A 27,073-nucleotide genomic window follows, 5' to 3' on the forward strand; every position below is an offset into this window, starting at 1 on the left:
TTTTAGAGTCAGTTGTTGGTAGATATGTATTTATTGCCGTTTTATTTTCATGGAGGAAATGTTTATACACACTTGCACCCACATTCATACACAAATGCTCACATGTAGCCCCAGCCAGTGTGGCTCAGTTGGTTGGAGCATCATCCTCTAAACTGAAAGGTCACATGTTCAATTCCCAGTCAGGGCACATACCTAGGTAGCAGGTTTGGTTCCTGGTCAGGGTGCGTACGAGAGGCAACTGATCAATGTTTCTCACCCTCCCTTCTCTTCTCTCTAAAAATCAATAAGCATTTTGTCTGGCGGAGAAAAATAAAGATTAAAACAAAAAAGAAACTGCTATACTACTTTAAAAAATGTACACAGGTAATTCATTGAACTTCTTCAGAGATTAAACTCCAGCAGGTCACCTAGGAGCTGGCCCTCTTACCTTTGAAATTGTGCTATGCAATTTCCACCTCAGTGTGCAACTTTATCGATAGGAAAATTACAGACTTTATGGCCCCTAAAGTTTGAGTTTTTGTAATGCCTAGCCACCCGGACTGATCCTTCGTGTCCCTTCCTGCTGGCACGTCTAACACCGAAGCCCACCGCACTCTTACCGTACCACGCAGATGGTGGCCTGCCAGTGAGCTGGTGGACACCGAGATTCCCCACCAGTTATGTGTGTTTATTTTTGTGCCTGGTAACTGTGCCTTGGAGAGATCTGCACAATCGAGTGATCTTCTCCCCGGTTTTCGTTTTGGTCGACTGGACTTGGTTGCCTGTGACTGGACTTGGTTGCCACCCTCAGCCTCGGTGCGTTATCTAATGTAAGCCCTGTTACGTTCTCTGTGATGTTTTTCAATCCCAGGTTCTAAGGCCCTGGAATATCCCAATGGGATTTTCGATTGCCAGTCCCCCACCTCCCCGTTCATGGGGAGCTTCCGAGCGCTGCACCTGGTGGAAGACCTGCGGGGACTGTTAGAGGTGATGGAGACTGACGAGAAGGAAGGTCTGAGATGCCAGATCCCAGATTCGACGGCGGAAACGCTCATCGGGTGGCTTCAGAGTCACATGGTAGACTTCTTTTTATTTTTTTGAAATTGAACCTTTATTATATATATATTTTTGTCATTGCCTTTTAGTCTCCTTATACCCCTTCCTCCCAGCAATCACCACACAGGGTGCATTTCTTCATTTTACAGATCCCATGCTGTGAAAATTTGTAAAATTTCAAACATAGAATAGCCAGTTGGAACAAGAAAAGAAATACAGGACAAGTTCGCCCTTAAGAGATCCAAATTCCCCTTTGACTTAATAAGTCCCCTGATTATTCTTATAAAAGTGGACTAGCTTTTAGATTGTGACCGAATGACCTACTGTGGCTTTGAACAGATAGTCACAGAAGAGAAAGAACCATGAGTATAATAGATGCTCTCAGTACGATTGGGCCATTTACTGTAAAAGGACCTGATGGTTGTTCTAAGTGGGCAGACTCTCAAAAAGCAACAGAGGTTTGTAGCAGCAGTACTTGCTATGAAGTGCCACCTAGTGGTGCGTGGCAGTCATTTCAATTCCAGTGTGTGAGTGAGGTTGTGTCCTTGGGCTTCACGCATTTGAATTCACTGGACAATGAGGCCTCTTTCTAGACATCCGTCACATGGCAAATACTGTGGTTTTCCTGTGTGTCAAACACATAAAATCTAAAGATGATCACAAACACATATTCAAGGGGAAAGATAGGAAAGGTATTATTATTTTGTAAGTAGGTAAAGAATACTGAACTTTTAGGAATATACATTAATAAGCTTATGAGTTAACCGTGTTTGTATAAAAGCTAATGAACATTATATGAAAGAATTAAGACCTAGACTTGCATCTGTGATAGAAGTGGAAGCTCTTTGCTTTGGGAGCCTTAATACCCCAACCTGTGGCTAAAATGTGCCCACTGGACGTGACAGAAATACTGGTGTGTCCAGCCAGCCCCATGCTGAGCCTTCTTATGTCCCCAGCCAACGTGTCTCTCTATTTTTCATCGTTTTTTAATGGTGGTGCATCTACACAAACTCGACAGTTGGAAATATTTTATTTTTTGTTATACACCATACCTTATTGTTATACTATACATTTGCATTGTAAGTTTCTTCTCTAGAGATTCAAGTAATCGTGTTTGCTGATTTTTTTTGAGCATTGCTTCATGCTGTACAATAAAACATTTTCTAGCATATTCCTTAGGCTGTTTCAATTTTCTATTTCACCCCTTCTTTACTCCATATTTCTGATCATCCATCCCCTAATGGAAAAGGGATTTTTTACTGGTAGAACCTATTCCTAGGTCACATCCAAAGGTTGTCAATGGCATCGTAGCTTAAGGCTACCTGTGGTTGGGTTTTTAAAATTTGTGTCTAAAAACAAGCATTGCACAAAACAAAATCTTGTGTCCAAAAGCATTTCTGCTAACACATGGTCCATCTGTTCTGTTCAACTGTTTCTGCAAAGGAGTAAAAGCGGTGATGATAATCTGAATATACATCAGATTATGTCCACTCCTTTTTCAGCAACGTCCCAGTGATAGTCACGTCTCACTCAGAGTGAATGCCGGATGCCACTCTGGAGTGCAGGGCCCTGTAGGAATTATTCCTCATCGTGTTTTGACTTCACATCTCATTGTCCTTCCCCTCTTTCACTTCACTCCGGGCACATTAGCTTCCTCGCTGATTCTCACACGTTCTCACCGACTCTCAAACATGCTGGGCAAACTGGCCTCAGGTTCTTTGCACTGGCTGTTCCCACTGCCTAGAAAGCTCTTTCTCCAGATATCTGTGTGGTTAGTTTTCTCATAGTCTTCTGATATTTGCTTAAAAGATGGGCTCTCAGAGATGCCATTCCTACCTAAAATTTTACCTGTTCATTCTTTTTACTACATCTCCCTGCTTTATTTTTTCTTAGCAGTTAGCACTCTCTAGTGTGCTGTGAATTTGCCATGTTACATCATTTATTTTCTGTCTCTCCCACTGGAATGTAAACATCAAGCATCAGAGAGTTTTGCCTCAGAGCTAGGTTATACATTACTCACGCATAGTTTCCTTTTTTGACAAAAGAATGCAGGCATCTTTCAGACTATGAAGAGGTGTCCACAATATTTTAAAGATTTTACTTATTTATTTTTAGAGAGAGAGGAAGGGAGGGAGACAGAGGGGGAGAAACATGGATGTGCAAGAGAAATGTGGATCGACCACCTCTCAGGCCCCCAACCAGGGACCTGGCCCACAACCCATGCATGCGCCCCAACTGGGAATCGAACTGGCAACCTTTTGCTCTGTTGGACATCGCCCAACCCACAGAACCACGCCAGTTCGGTCGCATCCACCATATTTTAGAAAAACTTATTAATCATACTAGGTGCATAATTAAAATTTTTCGTGTTTAACGAGGACCAACTTAAGAGTACACTACTTAAGACTGATACTAATTTTCTCATTAGTGCAACTGGGCATTTGCAGCTCTAATTATTATTTTGCCTGAGCCAGGGAGGTGCCTGGGTCCTGCAGGATGCAGGTTACCCCTTCGGTCCTAACGTCTGCTGTGTGTTTAATGGTTTTATGGGGTCAGAAGCCGGATAAGAGAGAAGAAAGTAGTAACACTAGTTGCCTGTTACAGTGGTGGGGGGTTAAATCTACGAGAGTGAATTTGTTTTAATAGGGTCGCCATGGCTGTAGCCTTCCAGAAATGAATGACTATTTTTTTAAGATTCAGGCGTTTAAGACTGATGCTAACAGTGCTTTAGCAAACTCCAAGTCTAAGAGGGCGAACAGAAAAATATGGTTGTTTGAGCCACGCAAATGATTTTTGCTTGCTTTAGGTGAGTTGCCCTCATGTTATTTTTCCAGTAGATGAAGCCGAGAGGCTTGTGACCTTCCTCAGGTCATGAAACACCAGAGCATCTGATTATTGGCATTTGTAAGTATGAGGTGATCTCAAAGTCTGCAGAGATTACGGAGAAGAGCTTTTGGCAGAGCAAGTGAGACTGCTGATGGTGATAACCCCAAGTCAGGCATCATAGCCTGTGAGATAAGGAGAGTTAAATCACCACGATAATGCTGTCTTATTTCTCTATTAAAAATAAGTCTTATTCAAAGTATACCTTTTTTTTAAAGTTTTTGCCAAAACGAAAATACTCCTAAAGAGTTCAAACGCGGGGCATGTTCTCTCCAGGGCGCCGGCCGTCCTCCGCATTCCCTGACTCACGGCCATGTGCTGCGTTCCAGGCCCGCCGGCCTCTCGTCCCCACTGTTCTCTGGCCAGCTTGCCTTCGCGTGTGTGCCTCGGGGGAGCGTTTTCTGAGGCCTTGGCGAGCCAGGTCCATCTTCAGATTGGATCCCGTGTGTGGTCACAATGGTCCCAGTGACGCAGTGTCTCACTGAGACATCCTGGCTAGAGTAGAAGCTGTTTCCCCTTCGGCTTCTGGGAGACGTCCATGAAAAGTGTGCTGAGGCCAGGAGAACAAACGGACCGAGCGAGCAGGTTCTCAACGGAGAGAGGCCAGCGCAGTGTGCTGAGTGGGAGAGGCGCTTTCAGTGAGATCCAGGCCACTGGCGTTTGTTTGTATTCAACAGAAAGAGATGTCTCTTCTTTTAGGAAAGTGAGTTAAGAAAGGATAAGTGGTGAAAAAAACAGTGGTGAGAAAGAGCATTTTTCTTCTCCTGCTAACACTCCCCAAAGTTGAAGAGCTTCCGTTGCCGCATCAGCATCCTGTCGCAGAGCCGGCCTTCAGTAAATACTGGACACGTTCGTGAATAAATAGGTGACTGGATGGCTGTGGCACGCAGCTACCAGAGACGCTGGGCTTTAGCTTCTAGGGACCTTCTGTTCTCTGTTGTTCTGTAGCTCAGGGGACTTTGGAGTGTACCTGTGACGAGGATAATGTAGTCTCAACATGTACCCCTCTCCCCGGGGCAACTTTGGGGGATGGGGGTGGGCATGAAAATGGGTGAGAAGGAGTTCAAGCTCGTCTTCCCTAATCAAGGTGTGTAAAAGAAACTCTTAGGAAACCCTAAGGAAATCTGTCTAACTCACCCTGGACGTATTGGCCTTGGATGCCCAGTAAGGAGGCGTGTGTGCGCCTGTGTTACCTGTGTACCAGGATAGCCCCTGCATCTTGGCAGTGATACCTGGGCCACAGATACCCACATTCTCCAAGGGAAGCACTCTCTGGATGTGTCTCAGGAGACTGGCAGGTGAAAGCACTTGCCCTTCGCTTCTCTGGCCAGCCCTGCAGATGTAAACAGTTACTTTTGGGGAGTGGTGCTCTCAGGGGCTGGCCTCCTGCTGTGAGGTTTCTTGCCCCAGGGCACTTGTTTTTGCCCCAGTGGGCTGTTTAGTGAAGAAGAGGCCATCTATTTCTGGAAAATGATCACAGAGAACATTTAAACTCAGAAAAACAAAACCCAGAAATAAAAACCATAGTCTGATTTCAACCACATCTCTAATCTTGGAGAGTCCAGACTTATATTCAGGCTTTATTCTGAGTTGCAGCCTTTGGTGCTCTTTCTGACATTGAATAAACTGATGTCTTTTCTAGGAGAAGGTTGTGTTCGAGCTTTTTGGGAGTAATGAAGTGTGTGTGAGATTTATTTCTCCTTTGGTTTTTCTTTTTGAGCAGAGATGATATCTTTGAAAAAATAGAGGGCTTCCTGAAGAGCTGTCCCTATTGCCATGGCATCTTACTTCCTCTTTGGAGCTGCAGGAGAAATGGAGGAGGGAGAGACAAGTGGGCTGTTGGCAAGGCTGAGCCAGAGTCAAAGGTGCGGTAGCACGTAGGTAGGGACAGGGGGTGTTTGGGAGGGTGCTCCTCTGGCCCCGAATGGCCGCGGTGTTTCCCCGAGATAATTATTTACAGCCCAAGGAGAGATGCTCGCCGCCCCGATTCCATCCTCATGCAAGAGCACAGGGGAGCGGAGCAGTGCCTCTGCCTGGTGGCTTCATTTTCACCATCATTGGTATGGTGGTCCCTGACTCTGGACAGTAGGATGTGAGGTGCTGGACTGCAGTGCCAGACCTGATGAGACGTGACTGCGGCATTGATGGTTGAAGGACTCGGGCCTTCCCTCAGTCTCGCCCTAGTGCAGTGTGGTGTGCAGTGGGGAGTGGGCAGTAGATGTCTGTACGCTGCGGACGATGTTTGTGTTAGGTATTTCTTTTGGTAGCTAGAGGGGACAGTTAATTAAAGGGGCTTTGGTGGACTGTGTTTTACTTTTTTTTGTTAAGGATTTTATTTATTTGTAGAGAGAGGGAATGGGAGGGAGAAAGAGAGGGAGAGAAACATCAATGTGCGGTTGCCTGTCGCATGCCTCCTACTGAGGACCCGGCCTGTAACTCAGGCATGTGCCCTGACTAGGAACCAAACCAGTGACCCTTTGGTTTGCAGGCCGGCACTCAATCCACTGAACCACACGAACTAGGGCTACTTTTACTTTCTTGACGCCAAATTTTAAAGACTAGAATCATGAAATCAAGAGTGTATTGATGTAAAGTACATGATTTTCTAACCGTTAGGCTGTATGTCTGAAACCAATAGAGAATACTGAATATAAACTGTAATTGGAAAGTAAAAAAGAAAATAAGATTTTTTAAAAGACATCAGTAAATAACAAATGGAATGAAAGAATATATTCATAATAAAACTAACTACATAGAATTGACTTCTAAACTAGATTATCAAAGCTAAACCTTGCGGCACAGCACAGTAGTTCGGAGTGTAGGATTCGGAGTCAGCCCGCCACCCTGGTGAGACATGTGTGCCGGATGGGGTGGTGAGGAATAGCAGAGATCATCTACGAAGACCGCTTAGAACATTGGCCCCGGCTGTTAAATGCTTACGCACTTTTTAAAGAGTGTATTCAGGGTGACGCCTGCTGTCCTATAGGTTGGTCTGGATACTGTAACGGGCACCTGAGGGAACATGAAATTCAAGGGAGGATTCACACACCGGGCCCCACCGAGGTCGAGTTTCAGGAGTGAGGAGGAAGGGAGGAAGGGCGGGGATACAGTCCCTGCAGAAGGAATGCAGTCAGTGTGTGTGAGAGCGTTCTGTGTTCGGGGAGTCGTGAGTGCTCTGGTAGGCAGAGCACAGGAGCTGGAAGAAGAATGGAGGCGGCAGGCTCTCTGCCTAATGGAATTGACCTCTCTCTCACGTTTTTGTGTTGGCAGAAATATCAGTAAGGATGTGAATAGATTAGACCTTCACCTGCTAGAATAAGTCAACACGGTGCTTTAAGAGTATGTAACTACTCCTGTGGGAGCTCTTCACTTTGGCTTTATGTCCCTATAGCAACTCTCAGTGGCTCAGCTGGTTAGAGCATCATCCTGATACTCCCAGGTTGCGAGTTTGACCCCGGTAAGAGCACACGCAAGAACCAGCCAGTGAATCTGTGAATAAGTGCGACAGCCATCAGTGTGTCTCACTCACATGTGCACCTGTGCTCTCTCTCTCAAATCAATAAATAAAAATTCCTTAAAAATTAAAATACCCAGCATCACGAGCACTTGTAAATATGAATGCACTGCTGAGAAACGTATTACCCTTGTGCATCAAGCTGTAGTGTTTGTAATTCTCTTAGGACCCCTTTGTGGCACTGGTTTGGGAGCATCTTGTATTTCTGTAGCACATGCTGGAGCTTCATGAAACACTTGTGGAACTTGCTACTGAAACACTAATAATCTTGCTCCAACTTACTTCAGGCAGAAGAAAGATGACTTCTGCTTTGTATCCTCACTGAGCAGAAACCTTTTTCTCCTACTTAATGAAATGTATTTGTTTATAAAATGTTCCTTCCATGGGGATTTAAAAGCAGGTGCCTGCTAATATCCTTAATCAAAACGAGGAATTGAAAGCTGGGCCAGTCTCGGCACTTGCTTAGATTGAGAACATGCATTGTGCATCCTGGCTTTTGTCCAAAAACCTGTCCTCACCAAGTTACATAAATTTCATTTCATGGTGGTCCCCAGGGATGGAAGTCTTCCAGACCACTCCATCGGACCCCTTGTAATACTTGTAATTTAATTCTGGGCACTTCAGTTTACAACAGGCAGAATTACACTGTGGTAGTGGTGCAGGTGTGTGGTCAGGCGGCTGATGTTAAAATTTTATCCGTTCTAAATATACATTGCACACTGACTATTATATTCATAATAAATGAATTACTATTATATTTACATATATAAATATATATTGCACACTTACTAAATTAGCTTATGACTTCTTTTTTGTGGCCTCATAGGAAATATATTCAGTTGTGTAGTTTTCAGGGGAAACATCCTGAAGTTCCCTTTTTTGTTAAAGCTCCTTTTTGTGGTTTTTTTTTTTCCAACATACAACTTTTGTTATTCTCAGAATATAAACTGGAAACTGCATTAATTGGAAAGGTAAGATAACAATACCAGTTAATTCTGGAAAAATAATAGATGCCACATCAGATGTGACCTGGTTGGTAAGGATGCATGGTTTATATTTGCATCCTTAATGTAAATAATCTGAATAGATTTATAAATAAATCTGAAGTTGTTATTTGCTTCTTTGATTGAAGTCTGGATGGCTCCATCTAATCTTGGTACTCCGCCAGCTTTCATTTCTGTTGTATGTAAATTGGGGAGTCGGGAAATTCTATTGGGATTACATATTATGTGGTTGTGAACTATTGAAATGAGACAACAAAGGGCATATCACATACACTAACTATATTTCAGAATGGCATTTCTATGCTGTCTGCTCTCAGTAAGCCTTTTCATGTGTCTCCTTGATGCCTTGCATATAGAAAATGACTGAGGAATAAAATCTCACTGACTTCCCCAATCTGTACTTTAGTTAGCACTTGCACTGTGCGGGACTGTACCCAAGTCTGGTGAAAAGTGGGGGGGGGGGGTGCTGGGAGGCAGGGGAAGACAGAGGGAGCACTAGTGGAAGCAGGGTGCTGGGCTGGATGCTGTGCAGGTCACAGGATGACTCCGGTTTATACGGTCTGCCCAGGAGCTTGGCGTGAGGATATTACATGAACAAGCAAACTTACAAGAATTTGTGAACTCAGGATGGAAAGCAATAAATCTCCAATGAGTGTGGCTAGTCCGTGTTGTGGGGGGAGTCACTGCCTACTGAGAGTTTAAGCTTTTGGGGTGGGGGGAGAGGAAGGCTTCAAAGAGGAAGGGGAGATTTAACCCCATGATTTGGCGACTGAAACAGGAGGAAGCGTGTGGTGTGAGTTGCCCCTATTGTCTCCCTTTTAAGGGAGGCCTCTGCAGTCCTGGATCTGGGTCTTTGGTAGGAGCAGGGAGGAACAAAAGGGCATCTCAGCTCATCCCCACTATCTCCACTCAGAATTAGTGGCGTCGAGCATTTGGGGGAAATGAGGGGTTTCGTGCCGACCGCACACTCCCCAAGCTTTGCGCGCCCTGGATGTGTACCCACGGTCAGTGAGCATCAGTGGCTGATGTTCCTTCTGGGTCATTGTTTTCTGTTCAATGAGAATTTGTTTGGTTGGTGAAAACATGCCTAACATGTCTATCTTACCTATTTTGAGGTTAATAAACCCAGTTGTATTCTTGTATTTTCTGTCAATAGCAGTCCATCACAGCTGTGCTAAGTTCAATTCGGGTTCCTTGGTTTAAAAACAGATGCCAATTTTTATTTACCCACAGTAGTTCTATCTCAAAGAAGTTCAGTCTTATCCATGTCCCTTCCTTTTTCAGACAAATGGACACCTACCTGCGAACGGAGATGTGTATCAAGAAAGGCTAGCACGTTTAGAAAATGATAAAGAATCCCTTGTTCTTCAGGCAAGTGATTTTCAAATGCTGTTCTTTCTTCATGACATACTTCCAAAGACCATTTTAAATTGGGATGGCAAATGCAGGTGCTTGTAGGAGCCAGACTGCTAATAGACACAAGTGCAGTGGGCCATCTGTGTGTAATAGGGAGTGGTGGGGACTGCGGCAGAACAAGGGTGAGCAGCCCTTCATTGGCCTCAGCTCGTCAAGGGCCAGTCTGATGACAGGCACGGTGTCATCTGATCTGATTTTTAATATGTAGCAGGAATTCTGATTTTATGATATGTACTCATAAATCTGAATAAGTACTTCTGAATCTGAATATATATACTTAATGTTTCAGTTAAAAAATAATACCATGGGCCAAATAAAATCAAGTGAGCAGTGGAGTCCTATTTGTAGGCTAAATTTGAGTTTCTTCTTCACAATGTTATTTTTTCCCTTGCTATGTATTTTCATATATGCATTTTATTAAAGTATAGTTGAGATACAATATTATATTAGTTTCAGGTGTACAAGGTAGCGGTTCATAAGCTTATATTTCTTATGCAGTCAGTGATCACCACGATGTCTACTCTTTGACCATACAATGTTGTTATGATATTGCTGACTGTATTCTCTGTGCTGTGCACTATATCTCCTTGGTTTATTTGCCTCATAACTGGAAATTTCTACCTCCTAATTTCCTTCATGGTTTCACCCACTCCCTTAGCCTCCTGCCCTCTGGCAGCCATCAGTCTGTTCTCTGTACCTGGGAGTCTGTTTCTGTTTGTTTTGTTTTTGCCACACGTAAGTGCGATCAGACGGTGATCACTTTCTCTGCCTGACTTATCTCACTCAGCACAGTGCCCTCTAGGTCCATCCATGTTGTCTTAAATGCTTGACAGATATTTTACTTCGCTATTTTGAGCCAAATAAAGTATGTTCACCAGGCTGGTGGTGATCGTGGGGCAACACAGAGATCTGCAGTGAGCACTGAGGATGAAGGGCCAACCCAGGGGCTTCTTGTGGACCTTTGGGTTACACCCTGGCTTTGAACACATTTGTGGATAACGTGATCATGAACTAGCTCACGGAATTTGAACTCGCTGGATTCTTTTCTCTATTCCTTATGAAGTATCAAACTTGAATTGTCCTTGATAACTCCTCTAAATGTTAACTCCATCTCCTGTCTTAATCTCTAATACCACTTTCTGCCCCCACCCCACCCACAAAAAAAGGTAATTTGTGTACGTGCTTCCTCTCACAAATGGTTGCGATGGTTTTAATCTACAAAGCGTTGCGCACCCCCAGTCAGCCCTAACTTTCTCAAATACTGAGTCGGAGCCCTCAGACCAACAAGCAGCACACAAACAGGAGTGGGAAGGGCTGCTGTCTCCTCATTCTCAGGTTCTTCCCCCTCCCCACCTACATGAGTCATGCCCACATTCCAGCTGTTGTATTTAGAGAAGAAAAGTTTGCGGTGGGACCCAAATTCTTCCTAATCCATTGTAGTGTTTTGCTCTCAACACAGGTGAGTGTGCTAACAGACCAGGTAGAGGCCCAGGGAGAAAAGATCCGAGATTTGGAGTTCTGTCTTGAAGAGCACAGGGAGAAGCTGAACGCCACAGAGGAAATGCTGCAGCAGGTACGTATGAAGCTGGTCCCCGGGTGGGGATTTTCCTGCCGATCCGTTTGAGATGCTCCATTTATATACCATGTCTGCACTGATGGAGCAGTAAATTCCGTGGTTCACTTAAACTGGCATATTTTAAGTGCAAACCTAGAGTAGCAGGGTCCCAAGTCTCACACACACACACACACACACACACACACACGCACACGAAAGTGCTCATTAATTTAAATCTGAAATAAGATATTAATAAGGTAACAGGTAATTTTCTTCTTCATGCTTTCGGATGGTTTCCTAAGTCCCAACCATGGGCATATTTATATGGCTAAGAAGAAAGAGAAATACCACTTATGACCCTCACTAGGGAAAAACTTGCACACACACACAGAGCTCACATGAGAGGAACTGCTCAGTGGGTGGAGTGCACACTGGAGCAAGACCAGCAGGGTTTGAGTCCCGGTGCTGCCATTTCCGTGCTTGGTGACTTTGGGCAAATTCTTAACCTCCCTGTTCCTCAGCTTCCTAGCCATCGAATAAGGATAATTCATGAGTTATTCTTATGAGTTACTACCTCATAAGGTTGTTTTAAGGCTTGAACCAGCAAATACATGTCAGAACAGTGCCTGGTACATGGCAAACATGTCGTCATCATCATCATCACCGTCGTCAGTGCTATCATAAGGTATCAGACTTATGTCTGTGGGTATGTAGATAATACATCTCCCCAATAAGCAGACACATGTTTAGTTCTGCTCAGTGAAGGTCAACTAAGTTGTGTCTGGTTGGCAGTCTTCATCACATCCTCTATTTGATAGTTGTGGGTTTGCAATCATAAGGGAGACACATCTATACGTGCGTTTACCATAAAACAACTTTTGAATGTATCTCTTAAATTCTAATAGGAGCTTCTGAGTAGGACGTCCTTGGAAACTCAGAAGTTGGATCTGATGGCTGAGATATCGAACTTGAAGTTAAAACTGACGGCTGTAGAGAAGGACCGATTGGATTATGAGGACAGGTTCAGAGATGCAGAGGTAAGCCACACCCTTTCCTACATCTACACGCACATGCACATGCACGGGTGTGTATGTGTGGATGTCACACACACTCCTGCAGCTGAAGTTCCTAGGAGGTGTGGGGGAGGCAGTTAATTACTATGTGCCCACATTCATCTGTGCTTCTTTTGGAGACTAATCTTTAATTACATTAACTTTGTAATCACTGAACGCTAATGGCAGTTTTTATTTTGAGACATTTGATATGAAATATGAATCCTTTCATTAGCCTTTAGAAGTAGTTTTGATGTGGGAGCATTTGGAGCTTCTGTCTGTGTATCTGTCCATCTGTCCATCTGTACTGGTTTTCTTTATTGTAGAAATAATGGGTCTGAGTGCATGATTTGACTGTTTAGTTGTTATCTAGGCACACTGATTATTTACTATATAACAAGTAGATTTCTAAGTATGTATAGAGAGCAATGCTTTTGTTATAGAAACATGAAAATCACAGATTTTTAGAGGTCTTTCAACTTGGCTTTCTACTTCTGGTCTGTTTCACACAAAAATCATTCCAATTAAATAATGCTCGGTATTTCTTTTATGAAATTTAGGGTAGATTATACAACTCGAAGGACCCATTTTTGTGGCCAAATGTACTTGTTTATTCCATTTTATTAATCCAAGTCTTCTAATTTGTTTATTTGCTTATTATTTTGTTGTGGAGGGAAAGCATATCCATTTGAAGTTTATTTGAAAAGAAATATAAAAGGCTACAGAATTCCTTCTCTACTATGGCCATCTCTTCTTCCTTCTCTTTTTTTGTTGATTGGGGTGTGGAGAGATGTCATATTGGATTAGCAACTGGGTACCAAGAAGACAGAGGAGTAGACATCGTGTGCTTCTCCCTTGCCCTTCTGCATTTCAAACACGTATTTCATGGTGACTACACCTGTCATGATATGAGGTACATTACATGTTTTGCCCACAGTTTGAAAGCCCTTCTCAGGTTTGAATTGAGTGGCGTTTCCCTTTGCTGTTTTTAAAACTATGATGTCAAACATCTAACTTATAATGGAAAGTCTTGTTACAGGTATTACTTTCTCAGTAGCAAAAGGACACCCCTACTTGGTGTGTGTTTTCATCATAAAGCCCTTTGTCATCACCTATGTGAGCACATGTCTCAGCTGATGGACACTGGGGCTCTCAGAACTTAAGGCATTACCCAATTTCTTTACAGTTTTTGCTTTTGTGCAGTCTTTGAAAATATTTTCTCTTGGCCATCATTCATAACACAAGAGTGGAATTCAGTCAGCAGGTGGATGACCTGGCACGGAGCTGACCCTGGCACAGGGGAAGAGGTACACTATTTGGATATCAAGAGGTGGCCTCCTACATTATATACACAGAGTTTAGGGGTTGTTTCAGCCTGCGTGGCTGTGGGTGATTTGGAGACGAAGTGTTAACCAAACTTTGGGACTAAGTTGAAGGAGATGTTTTATGATTTTTTGTAAGGCCCTAGAGCAATATTTACATCTCTTGAGTTTGTCCGCATTTTCATGCATTTTTGCACTCACAAATTCTCATTCATCGCACAGGGCTCTTGTCATCACTTCCAGTAAATCCAGGCCCTGATAATTGTCTGACAAATATTTAACACTGTCGGTAAAACGTAGAGTGACTATACCCGAAGATTATGGGATGGTTGATAAACTTTGTTATATACGAATGTAATTAAAATAGTTTTCCCAATTAAAGTTGAATTGAATGTGTTCATTTTCCTAATATTGTCCCCTTGATAAAAATAAAATGTTCCCCTGGCTGTTTCATGAATCCAGAATTCTTTAACTTTGTTTTAGATTTTTAGATTACTTGAGATTAAGTTATAATAATATACTGAGTAGGAAAGATGCATAGGTACTTCCAAAGACTTGGGGGGTAATTCTTCAAACCTTGGAGGACTGAGTGGTCTGTCTCAGGAACTGCTGACGGAAGATGGTTAGCATCATCCAACAGTGCCCCCTTCTGGTAAGAGCACAGATGTCAGAAATGGAGTCCACCCTTTGCCTAGAAGCAAAATGGGAAAGGTAATGCAAATCGGGTTTTCTTTCTTTTAAAAAGGACTGAACTGCTGGTAAAAATTAGTTGGAAATAATTTATATTTCATTTAACATAAAGTTATATGTTAAAGAGCTGGTTTTGGATTTTCTAGCTTGCGTTACCATGAGAAGATATAGTTTATTTTAGGTTGGAGATTTACATTCATATATACAGTGTTGCCACAAAGGATAATCAGGTAGTTTATTTTTAATAGAAAAAATGATCTCAATTTATAATTCTGTTTTCTTCAATTGTTTCTTCTCCTTTGAAAACTGCTACAAAATTTCCAAAGGAAGTGGTGAAATGCAACAATACCTAACAGGAATTCAAAGCTGTTTCTTAACAATAGAAAGTGGGAAAATATATGTTAAAAAGACTAGATTGATGAGGGAATATCACCCAGATCTCATATTATGCACAGATGATTAATAAATGGGAGATAATAAATGTAAGAAACTGATTACTTTCTTGAACTTGTCTATAAGAAATCACAACTAAAATGTTATTAAATGGTGTCAAATAGTTCTTGACTTCATTCATAAAAGAAAATACATACCCTCTTATCAAAAAAATTGTATCGGTGATATTAATAAGTAATTATATAATAATTCTAGGTAATACTTTTAATACAAGAAGCGCTGTAAAACAATAACAATTTTAAAGGTTGTGAGTTTTCTGGAACGTGTTTTTCATTGTGGTGTCCCTTTCCCAGTCTTCCTGAGGTTGTGCTTACAAATTTAGAGTAACTTCTCATTAACAAAACTTTATTTCTTATAGAATTGTTCTATTTTTCAGTGGCATTTTTGAATAATTCTGTTTTATTATCCACAAATCTGTGGCTCAGGAATGAATGTCTTGTAAGAGAGGTGAACAGAAGCACATTAACCATTGCCAGGGCCTGCATGGCTCACAGTAAAAAAAAAAAAATCACCTTCACAGAGTATTTGGGCCCTTCTTTGGCAAAGTTGGTATTTAGTGCTCTCATTTAATTTTCCTTCTCTTTGGGCTCTGAACAAAAAAGTGCATAGTTATTTCTCATAATATTTAGCTAATTTTACAAGCAAATCAGATTTTTAAAAAGGTGGCAGTAGAAATAGTGTCTATGTTTCTATTATGAAAACATTAGGATTGCTCTCTTTTATTTTCCAAATATAAAATTATGTTACAAAACTAAATATATTTTCAAATGACAGGGCCCTTATCCATCCTTAGGTTGAGAATCTTTGGTTTCAAGGATTTAAATTTCATTTTATTCTCCCAGATTAGATTGATGAGCAATCCAATCTGTATTTTATAGACAAGTGAAGAAATTATAAAAATATTTTGTATACATCTACCATATCACTGAAAACACCCTAAAGCTTGTTATTTTACTAGAGAAAGTTTCTCTGCTTTACCTTAAAAGAAAGTTTATATAGTGAATTTTAGTCTAGAAATATATGATCAATGATAGTGAGTGAATAGCTACCTTTCTTAATAAAAATTAGTCACCTTTTATTTTCATAATCCTATTATTTTGGACAGAGGCATTAGGAATTTAAGGTATTGTTTTAAATGGAAAGATAGTTCTCCTGGCTGGTATAGCTCAGTGTATTGAGCGGCGGCCGTGAACCAAAGTGTCGCCAGTTTGATTCCCAGTCAGGGCACATGCCAGAGTTGTGGGCCAGGTCCCCAGTGGGGGGGTGTGAGAGGCAACCACACATTGATGTTTCTCTTCCTCTATTTCTCCTTTTCTTCCCCTTTCTAAAAATAAATAAATAAAATATTAAAAATAAATAAATAAATGGAAAGGGAGTTCTGAAGAAGAAATGTCTGTATATATATTGGTCTGATTTAACTTACACAAGTTTAACCAGGATTTAAGATCATTAACTTGATTTCCAAGCTGCTATTTCTGTATTTCCTAATGTATTTCCTTGTTTCTTTTTGAACAGGGGCTCATCCAGGAGATCAATGATTTGAGGTTAAGAGTCAGTGAAATGGACAGTGAGAGACTTCAGTATGAAAAAAAGCTGAAATCAACCAAAGTGAGTTTCCTCAATGACAAAAATTTTCAAGTGAATGGCTCCACTACTTATCTGTGATCAGTAACATAAGTGCAATGTGTTTTCCACTTAGTATATGATAAAGAAGGCATTTTACAAGTGTGTGAAATGTTTCTCTGAGCTGGAAACTTTCTTGACTTAAGCACTATTCTGAATAGACACCAGGGTTTAACTAATCTGATAGAGCATAATCTGTCATTTCTTTTAATTACCTAACCTCCTTTATAAACTGATACTGTTTTCTCAGTTATTTAGCTTATCTTTTTCTATCTGTAGTTGCCTTTCCCTCTGTCTCTCTACCAGTCTTTAATGGCCAAACTCTCTAGCATGAAAATCAAGGTGGGTCAGATGCAGTATGAAAAGCAGCGGACGGAGCAAAAGTGGGAGTCACTGAAGGTGCAGTAGACGTCGGGGAACGGGGGTCCGTGGCTTGTTGCTTTCTGGCTTGTGTCGCTTTGCCGTGATGGTGTGTGCTCAGCAGTGTGTGCGCTCATTGTGTCTGTGTCGCCTATTATTTTAAAAATGTTGCAAACTGATTCACAGGACAACGTGATCCTTCATTGGTTTCCAGAAATATATGAAATAGTTAGTGAAAAATACTAAATAGGTAAATGAAAGTATTTGTTTATATAAATGAAGCCTCACTCTCTTAGACTGTCCGAGATCCAGGCTTGGCAATGTAATTGCGAAAGTTCACCTGTGAAAGAATTGTTTCATCCTGATAGTAGACCCTGCTTCCTTCCTTTGGGATGTTTGGAAGGTGAACGTATTTTGCGGTTAACTATAGCAGTGGATGCAAATGACTGCTTAGAATAAGCACAGTGAGGACAGGGTAGCACTTCTTGCCAGTGCCACTGAAACGTTCTTGTGCTTGGTACTCACTCCTCCTATAAATTACAAGTTAGAACTTTCTAGTTTCATTGAAGAGCTACTTCTTCTCATTGTACTAAGTGTAATATCTATAGAGAATCAAAGTAAAATAGAATTATTAAAAATAAAGATGCATTCATAAGCATCAAATAGAAAAATTTTCTGTTAAATATAGCCAGCAAAACTTGAATTTGCTAAAGCTCTTTACCCAAATGAAGCTGAAAGTGAGAACATTAGTAAGCAGATAGAACATTAGGTGCAGGGTCTGTAATAGTTGTGTAGTTTTGTGTTTCTTTTTAAAGAAGACTTAAAATCCATTTTTTTCTATTGTAGAAAATTCTATTCTGTTTTCTTAGTAATAAGGATAAATTCTTTAGTCACAGGCTTTGACGAAAGTTGTGCATCCCCTGCCACCTTACCCACTAATGAAGCCCTGCCTTGTCCAGGCAACCTTCAGAGGCTGAACGAATGTCCAGCAAGTCTTAATGTGTATTTCCCAATTTGCATCTTATTTTGTTTTTATGACATTGGACATCTAATATGATTAACTTGGTCAGATTTTTTATTTAAAATAACATAAACCTGAGGCCTGCTTTAGTCCTACTTACACTTTAAAAGATTTCTTTTTTAATTTGGTCACAAAGGAACTTGTAATAATTATACCATAAGTATTATCAGTTGGATTTTAGTAATTGTCTTGCTTCTTGTTTATCATTGCCACTGTCTGAATTCCGAAGTTTGCGTCTAAATTCTTGTAGTTTTTGTTGCATTCACAAAAACTAATTATTGATTTGAGAGCATACCCTCTGATACTCTCTTTTATGCATAATCAACTCTTCTTAAATGAATTTATCATTTGTAGGATGAACTGGCATCTTTAAAAGAACAATTGGAAGAGAAAGAATCGGAAGTGAAAAGGCTACAAGAAAAATTGTTTTGCAAGATGAAAGGAGAAGGGATCGAAATTTTTGATCGAGGTAGGCATATAGAGTCAACACCGATTATCTTATTTTGTTAACATCCTCCAAGATCTACAAAAGAAACTGATGTTAGTTGAGGTGCAATTTTAGCATCAAAAACAAGAGAACAGAAGCCATCTAGGCCCAGGACCACAGGACATCCTTCGAGACTCTTCCCTGTGCTTGGGGATCTGTAAACGTCTTCATCGGCTGCCAGAGAAGGGCAGCTCTGTGCTCTGCTGGGTGTTATTTTAGATTGCTAATTGGAAATTATCACCATGAGACAGTTCTTGTCTAAATTATAATATAAGAGAGTGTCAAAAAGAATTTAGAGGAACCATTACTATGTACCAAGATTATTTTTCTCTAAGCTGAACTTGAGACAACTTGAAAAGATTTAGAAACCTTGTCTGCCCTTTTGAGAGAAGAGAAGAAAGGCTCTGTATCTTTGGAAAAATTCATGAAAATTTCTTACCATGCAGTGAGCCCTTCATCTTCTAGAATGCAAAATTAGGATAAATCTGTTTTTGGAAAAGTGCATGAGTTTATCCAAAAATTGTTTTTATAATTAAGGAGGTTTGTTCTAGGTTTATGTGGACTATGATTTTTAATAATATAGCTTATATTGATAGAAAATAACATGAATGAAGGGTGTCTTACCAAATGATATTTGGAAATATGAATGCATGTAACATCTGAGAACACCAGGTCAAATTTAACCTTTCTTTGTTATTACAAATGATACTGTGGCAAAAGCAACTTCTGATGCATTTCACACAGAACTAATTGCACTTAATATAGCTTTGGTGCATTTTTATCGTCATGTGAACATCGGTATCATTCTTGACTATTCAGTGAGGGGTTAGATTACCTCTAGTCTTTCTGGAATACCCTGGCTTAACATACCTGTAGATATCACAGTTCTCTATCCATCAGAAAACTTAAATCGTCAAACATGGAGAAAAAGGGGTTTTCTTCCCCTTCCGTAATTTATCATATGTAGAATTATATGTTCTTAAAGGACATTCACAAACAGGTCATGATTTTAGGATTTGAAGGAAAAAATGGAATCATAGGACTTGTAGACTAGAGGGTACGTTAGAGCAGTGCCCCACAAAGTCTGACCCAGGGACTGATTCCAGTCTGTGGATGGCCTGTTACCAGTGCGCAGTCAAATCAATGCAGGGACTGAGAGCCAGTGCTTACGGACTTCACAGCAGGCTGATGCCAGCGTAGCGTCTGACTGCAGGATCAGTGGGCTCATCTCACTGAGCACAAGCTACGCCATTTCAGTGTTAGTGAACTTGAGTGGTGAGTTGAAGGTGACAAAGGCAGTGTGTTAGTCACATCCAGGAGGGCCAAATGTCGAAGTGTCATGGAAATAAAACCAACCAATGCCATGTTAACTGGCCATTCATCACCTGCTGTGTAAGGAGCATTTGTACTCTGTAGGCCCAATTTTAATATAAAGAAATCAAGGGTCAGAAAGATGAAATAAATAGCAGAGGTAGTAACTCACATTCCACTCTTCTGGTCTGATAACAGTAGATGGTCTTTTCAACCTCACAGAAAGCATGTTATGTAGTAACACCAGTTCTGGAGTCTCAGAACAGATTAGAGTCTCTTTATTTTAGGTAAAAGGGGACATAATAATATTGCTTTTAAAATATTACTTATTGTTGTAATGTATGCTAACTTCCAATTCAATGGGTTTTCCTGCACAGATGAAAATTTTAAAAAGAAGCTCAAAGACAAAAGTAAGGTTTTTGGTGTATTTCCATCAGCCTTTACTTTCACCGAAAGTAATACTTAGACTGTTCTTTGCATGTGTTTTGAAAACATTTCTCTCCCCACAAATGTAAAGTTGCTTCATCAATAAGCTCTCCATTTCTTCAGAGGGTACAGAATAGAGGGTGAACAAAAAAAACTGGGCGTGAAAGATCCTTTTGCAGATTTTATCTGATTCGGCCTTTTTACTCCAGGGCGTGCAGCAGGACACCCGGAGTGGTGGAGGTGAGAAGGCATTTTCTCTGTAGCCCAGGAGACGCAGGATCAGAGAGGAAAATAACGTTTATACTTTTATGAAAAGCTGCATTTTTTGAGGTTTACCATAGTTGAAAAGTTGTTTTGAACTTCGCTTTTGCTTTTTAATGTTTTGCACCCACTTTTTCACTGAGATCTACTTGAAGAGTTTTTTAAAAAAATACATCCTCTTGGTGTTACAAAAGAGATTGCAATTATTTAATTGCATTGAATAATCCAGGCAGTTTCATGGAGCCTGGGTTGTTTAAGGCAGCATAAAAATAAACCCTCACAGGGTGGTTCTCTCCTGTAGACATTGAATTCTTAAGTCAAGAGAATTTGCCTTAAAAAACTTATTTTTAAAAAGGAAAGAAAAGAAAAGCAGTTCCTGTGGCATATACCTTAATTGCAAATGGTTGTATCAGTCCCGAATGATGGATGCATCACCATTTAAAAAATTGTCTTTAGCAGTTTTTTTTCTCAAAAGGAGGAAATTATAGCTGTATTTTTTTCTCTCTTTTCAAATTTTTTAATTTGTGATTTCTTTCTGGGCTGGCTTTTTATCTTTAGAGTATTTGCTTTTTATTATTAAAGTAACATGCTTTTGTATTTGAGCATTGAATTTTAAGGAAAATCACATTCGTCTTACTTTGGCCTTTAGGTTTTAAAATAGCATTTGGAAATGAGGTTTATAGATGAAGCGACACACTGAACGCCTCACCGTACAGAACCTACAACCAGCTCCTTAGCATGACCGCTCACGTAAACACCTCATTCCATCAGGCTCTCACCATTGGCGTCTCCGTCTTGGTTGTAACCGAACATCATTTTGTCCGCTTTTGCCATTACATTCACTTTGTCCATTGCTTTGACCATTGCTGCTTTATTGGTTTCTTTTTTGAAAACTCTGTTTTTGTTGTTATAGCACTGAAATTTCATCTTAATTGTTCTCATGAAGGTTTTGTTGTTGCTTTGAGAGAGGGCAGTGAGCTCTCACTGAAAACCTTCATTGTCCTTTGGGATGGTGACTACTCAGGTCAGACAGAAGTGTCCACTTTTCAGATTTTCCGGAAAAGAGAGTGTGGATGGTACATTTTAAAAACAAACAAACCAAGAAAACAAGTCGGTTATATCTTTGTTCTAAAATGTTTCAGTCGGAAGAGTCAATAGCTTCTCGTTACTGTCACACGTCACCTGACCTGACTTCTGATTTGTTTGATGTTGTGATATTTTCAGATATTGAAGTACAAAAAATGAAAAAGGCTGTGGAGTCTTTGATGGCAGCAAATGAAGAAAAGGTATCTAGATGTAATTTAAATATTTATTTGTACGTGTTATAGCATTTGGGTCATTCCATGCACTTTCTTGAGCTACCTACTGCAGTTTGAAAGGACACACCATATACACTGCATACATTAAAGAGCAAGTGTTCTCCCTTCTTGCCCAGTGTGCCCTGGTCAGCAGTCACAGGCGTGTGGCTGCCTGCAGGGACAGAGACCTGCAGGGACAGAGACCCGCAGTGCTGGCACCACTGATGATTCTCTGATTCTCTCCCCTTCCCCCATGAATTCAGAAAACGTTTGAGCTCTGAATCAGTTCTCCATGTCCAGGTGACGAATGAGAGGAAAGATACAGTGCACAGTCCATCCTTTCGGTGGTCACTGGCAACCCTGGGCTGCTGCGTGAACCCTGGAGGGGGCAGCCCAGGGCAGCTTTCCGCTTCAGCTTCGTGGCCATGCTGTCTTCTCTGCAGATGGTATTACAGGGTTGGCCAAAAAGTCCGTTCAGTTTTTTTCTGTAAAGTGAAAGACACATTCTTCATTTTCACCAGTAACGTGATTGATTTGGGTATTTTGAGTATATCGGCTATCTCCCATATAGCGTAACATTGGTCGTTCCCAGTTAATGTCTCAATTTGATCGCTACCAACTTCACCTGGTCTGCCTGACTGTGGAGCATCGTCCGGTGAGACAGCTCCAGTATGAAACTTCACAAACCACTTTGACACGTTCCCTCAGTCACAGCACCTTCTCCATACACTGCACACATCTTTTTTGGCATTTCAGTAGCATTTTTACCTTTCTTGAAATAATAAAGCATAATATGCCAAAAAATATTGCTTACTTTCTTCCATCTTCAATATTAAAATGGTACATAAAATTTCACCAGTTTTGATAAGTTTTTCTCAAATTCATGCTGCAATGACAGCTGTCACGCACGATACAGTCTAACAAAATGGTTTCAAATGAAGTTAAAGACAACTAAGTGCTACTAGAGCCATCTTCTGGGAAAAAACAAACAAACTTTCTGGCCAACCCAGAATTTCCTCCGTACTCCTGACCTCTTTCACATCTGGGATAGTTTGTTTGTCTCTGCTCCCCTGAGTGGTGAGACCCCAAAAAGAGAGACCTGGGCGCCGTGAAGTCAGTGTGGCCCAGGCTTCGTTTTAGCCCCGATGGCCCAGCACCACGGGTCCAGGAGTTCGTTTCCCCCGGTGGTTTGTCCTCCCTTCATCCTGCTGACGGCAGGGCCCACCCGGGGAAATGTGTTTCTTCGTGGCTTTCCTGACCCGCGGTCCTACAGACCCGCGGTCCAAGGGAGCTGGCCCTCGGGTCCAGCTCCGGTCATCAGAACTGCTCTCTCCTCAGGTCCCTAAGTGAACAGAACAAGGGGCATTTTCCCAAGAGAAGAGTGATTTCAAGGAAGTAAAAACCAAGCAATGCCCACAAAGTTTGTCTTGATCTATTTCTCCCATCATAAGTTACTTTTTCTAATTCTTGCCTACTCTGTTTTACTTGTCGATTTATTTTTGCCTTTCATCCTCTTTGTTCTTTATTGGAAAGAAACTCATTGTCTCTCACACACACACATACACATACACATACATATACACATACGTATACATATACATAAATATTCTTTTTCTAATTCTCACCTATTCTGTTTTACTTGTTGATTTATTTTTGCCTTTCATTTTCTTTATTTGTTCTCTATTGGAAAGAAACTCATTGTGACTAACACACACACACACACACACAAATATATATTTCTTGCTGGTCTTTCCTAATATTGAATGAAAATGAAAGTCATTAGCAAGCTACCCACATAACTTTTATTTGAAAAAAATCACTGACATTCATTTTGTTTTCATTTCTCTCCCTCAAAAAGCAACAACAAACACAACTCCCGAAGTCGAATGAGGGCTCACTGGGTGCCCAAGCAGCTGTAGGTTCCCCAGGAGTGACACAGGATTTCAGTGGTTTCAGAAGGCTCAAAGGGGGCGTATTTGAGTGAATTCTGAGGAATAGCAAGAGTTGGTCATCAGGAAAATGGAGGCTTCTAGGCAAAGGATCCATGTGTAAAAATGTATTTCAAAACCAAGGCTTGAAACAGCCCAGGGCAAACTGGGAAAGTTCAGGAACACGACATGGCGCTGGAGGGCTGTGTGAGGTGACCGGAGAGCCGCACTGAGTGGTAGGCAACCTTACACGCTGGGCTAGTGATCTGGGGGCTTAGGCTGAAGGCCTCGGACAGCGACATGGTTAAGTAGCTATTTTGGAAAGCTCCCTCTGGTGGCAGGATGGAGGCAAGAGCAAGGGAGGGAGGAGGGAATGGAAAGAGCAGTGGAGAAGCTGTTAAAATAACACAGGTGAGAAAGGAAAAGGGGTTGAAAGAAGGCAATGGCAATGAAGTGTTAAGGAGAAAAAATATTTTAGAGAAATTTACAGCATAACAAGGTTTTAAAATCTTTGGACTTGAGAGTAAGTTTCTGGTTGGGTCAATGGGGAAATGATGCATGTCCTGCAAGAGTTAAGGGCATCCGAGCAGAGGCCAAAGTCCTGGGGGCAAATAATGGGCTTTGTTTTAGATTCATTCAGTTTGATGTGTTCATGGGGCATCTGAAAGGAGATTTCTCATAGGAAGTTGCAAATAAATCTCAACAATAGGATTAATATAGAATTATAGATTGGTGGAGAGCGAATCTCATCAATTTTAGGAGAAATATATGGTTAATTGTAGATTGGTGGCGACTAAACTACAGTTGGTGTATCAGCTTTTGCTCCATGACAAATCACGTTTATTATTTCTCGTGCTTCTGTGGGTTGGCTAAGCGTTTCTTCTGGGATGGGCTGGCTTAGCCGATCTCACAGTTAGCCGGTAACTGGGACGGGGCAGTGTGGCATAGGATGGTGCGATGCGCACCATCTGGGGCTCAGTCACCTGGACCAGTCTGGTGATTGGCAGACTGATCTGTGTTGGCCCCAGCTGAGATTCTTGTCTCTAAATGGTCTCTCATCTTCCAGTGGACTGGCCTGTTCTTCTTCACATAGTGGCCCTAGAGCAGCAAGAGAGGGCAAGCCCCACTGTGCAAATACTTTTCAAGCCTCTGCTTAAGCCACATTTGTTGATATCCTGTTGGCCCAAGTGAGTCAGAGGGTCAAGCCCAAAATCAGTGTGAGAGAAGCTGGGGAGCTCATTTTTATAACCCACCACAGTGAGGGCGTGGGAAACAAGGAGGGGCAATGGACAAAACCTGAAAGGTCTGTATTTTGTTGTCTGGGTCAGGTAGACAGTGAGGGTTACAGAGTTAGAAAATCCACCTGGTCAGGGGATTAAGAAATCAAAATAGAAGAAAAGAGTGGAAAGAAAAGTAGAAGAGGAAGGGAAGGATGGAGTCAACCAAGTGCCAAATGAGGTCACATGAGAAAAACGATAAAATGTTTCATTGTTTTCAGGCAGGAAAGGCCGGGTGGTGACTAAGGACAGCTGATAAAGACAGCAGGTATATGACTTGACATATAAGTTAGAAGAGTGATTAAAGTTGATTTTTTTCTTATTTTTTTATATCTTATTACCTTGTTTTGTTTTTGTTTTTTAAAGATGGCAGCTGAAGGATAGGATCTCTAAATTTAGAGGTACTTTTTCTATATCTCTGATGTACGTAGGAAACATATTCTAGATATTACCTGTTTTACTAAAGTTTAGAAGTATTCTTTGAATCATGTAAATAATTCACGTCTACTTATCTTTGTGTTGCAAATATTGTATTGTTTTAAAACCATAGTGTTAATGATGATCGTTTATTTTATTAACAGGATCGGAAAATAGAAGATCTTCGACAGTGCCTGAACAGGTACAAGAAGATGCAGGATGCGGTATTACTGGCCCAGGGTAAAAAAGGTAGTGTTTTTCTACCCAGCTTGATTTTTAGTGGCCGTGATCTTTTATATTTGGCCTCGATTTCTTTTATGGAGCATGTCCACCATCCCAAATTAGATAGCTCATTCACTCATTCAACAATATTGTTAGACACATCTGTTCTCTGCCCACAAGTGTGGAGGCTGAAGAGCGCACTGCAGCTGATTGGTTGGTCAGGGAGTCTCAGGGGCCCAATAGGTAGCATTCCAGAGAGAGAGTACAGCGACACATGCTAGACCTTTCTTTGTGGGCATGCGGGGATGCAGAGAAGTTGGTGTGTTTGCAAAGTAAAAGACCAGTGTCCCTGGAAGGTAGGGCTGGGGTGGGGGCAGATGAGATCATAGAGGTGAGTACCAACTAGGTGAGGAGTTTCGGTCTTACTTGGCCTGAGGGATTCACTAAGGAGGTTTAACAAGTCAGCAACAAGATCTTGTAACACACGGACCGCAGTGGGGAGAGCCTTGTTGGAAGGAAGGAAAGCTATTTGAGAGACTCTTGCAGTATTCCAAGTGGAAGGTCCGATGGCACCAGTTGGAAGTACATTTTGGTGTTAGAATCAATGTGAGGATGTGTTGAATTAGAGGAGGAGAGTGAAGAAGAGGAAAGAATCAAGAAAGATCTCTGACTAAAGCAACTCGCAGGATCATAGTTCCATTTACCAAGATAGCAAAGCCTAGGGGAGGGGCACTGGAGTGGGCTTGTGTTCGTCTCTGAATATGTCTAGTTAAAAAAAAAACCTGTAAGACATCTCAGTATAGATAGTTATGTAATTTATTGTATTTATTATTATTTTATCTGTAGACAGGCCAGTCTGTTGTCCTCAAATGTAGAAAAACGTCTGGCAGTCATTCAAAACAAACAAAAGTGTTACGAACTTTAAAAGTTCTCTTGTTTATTAGCGCTGCATCGATGGGATTATTTGCTCTCATGTAAGTGCTGCAAATTAATAAGCCTCCTGGAAGGTAGTCATGAAACACTCAAATTTTGAGATTTTAATTTTAATGAGTTTACAAAGAAACTCTTGCTTTGGACCACAATTTGAAAAAAAAAGAAAAGGGATTTTTTTTTTGTTCACAGGTCTTGGCTTATATTAAGACTTTATAAATATCTGAATGAACGAGTGTGCTTCTGAGTATCAGTACTGACTGATGGCAGTTCTCATCACTCTGCATCTCTATGTCCTCAGAAGAGCCTCTCTTTAAGGAATATTGCAGACTTTCCAGTAGTTAGTGGTTACACAGGTATAGCATGTGAAACATTGTTTAATTTTATAGAATCTCAACACTAATTTTTGTGTTTAAAAAACAAAGAAGAACAGATTAACTCCTATAATTAGGCCCTATTATAAAATATTTTAAAAGTAGAGACAAGGGGTAAAGATCAGTTATAATTACACTGGCATGATCACTGTGGGCATTTTCCTGTATTCTAATCTTTTTTCTAAGCATGTAAATGTGTCACTAAAGGAGCTAG

At 41.1% G+C, this 27,073-nt stretch overlaps 1 protein-coding gene across 8 annotated transcripts in view; it reads left to right on the forward strand.

The window, feature by feature from the left end:
- PPFIBP1 (PPFIA binding protein 1) overlaps positions 1-27,073 on the forward strand; it is a 160,228-nt gene that overhangs the window by 107,283 nt on the left and 25,872 nt on the right. For 3 of the 8 annotated variants that reach the window (XM_053662215.1, XM_053662214.1, XM_053662216.1), the window contains 10 exons: positions 851-1,056; positions 9,721-9,807; positions 11,312-11,425; positions 12,313-12,444; positions 16,440-16,532; positions 16,854-16,946; positions 18,283-18,397; positions 20,104-20,136; positions 21,638-21,699; positions 25,498-25,582. In XM_053662215.1, the coding sequence (XP_053518190.1) occupies positions 851-1,056; positions 9,721-9,807; positions 11,312-11,425; positions 12,313-12,444; positions 16,440-16,532; positions 16,854-16,946; positions 18,283-18,397; positions 20,104-20,136; positions 21,638-21,699; positions 25,498-25,582 (1,020 nt within the window). The remainder of the gene's footprint in view (positions 1-850; positions 1,057-9,720; positions 9,808-11,311; positions 11,426-12,312; positions 12,445-16,439; positions 16,533-16,853; positions 16,947-18,282; positions 18,398-20,103; positions 20,137-21,637; positions 21,700-25,497; positions 25,583-27,073) is intronic. The other 5 variants (XM_053662217.1, XM_053662220.1, XM_053662219.1 and 2 more) reach the window with 3 other exon arrangements.

Source organism: Artibeus jamaicensis, unplaced genomic scaffold (genome assembly GCF_021234435.1).
Source record: "Artibeus jamaicensis isolate MK-2021 breed Jamaican fruit bat unplaced genomic scaffold, CSHL_Jam_final contig_233, whole genome shotgun sequence".
Taxonomy (NCBI): Eukaryota; Metazoa; Chordata; class Mammalia; order Chiroptera; family Phyllostomidae; genus Artibeus; species Artibeus jamaicensis.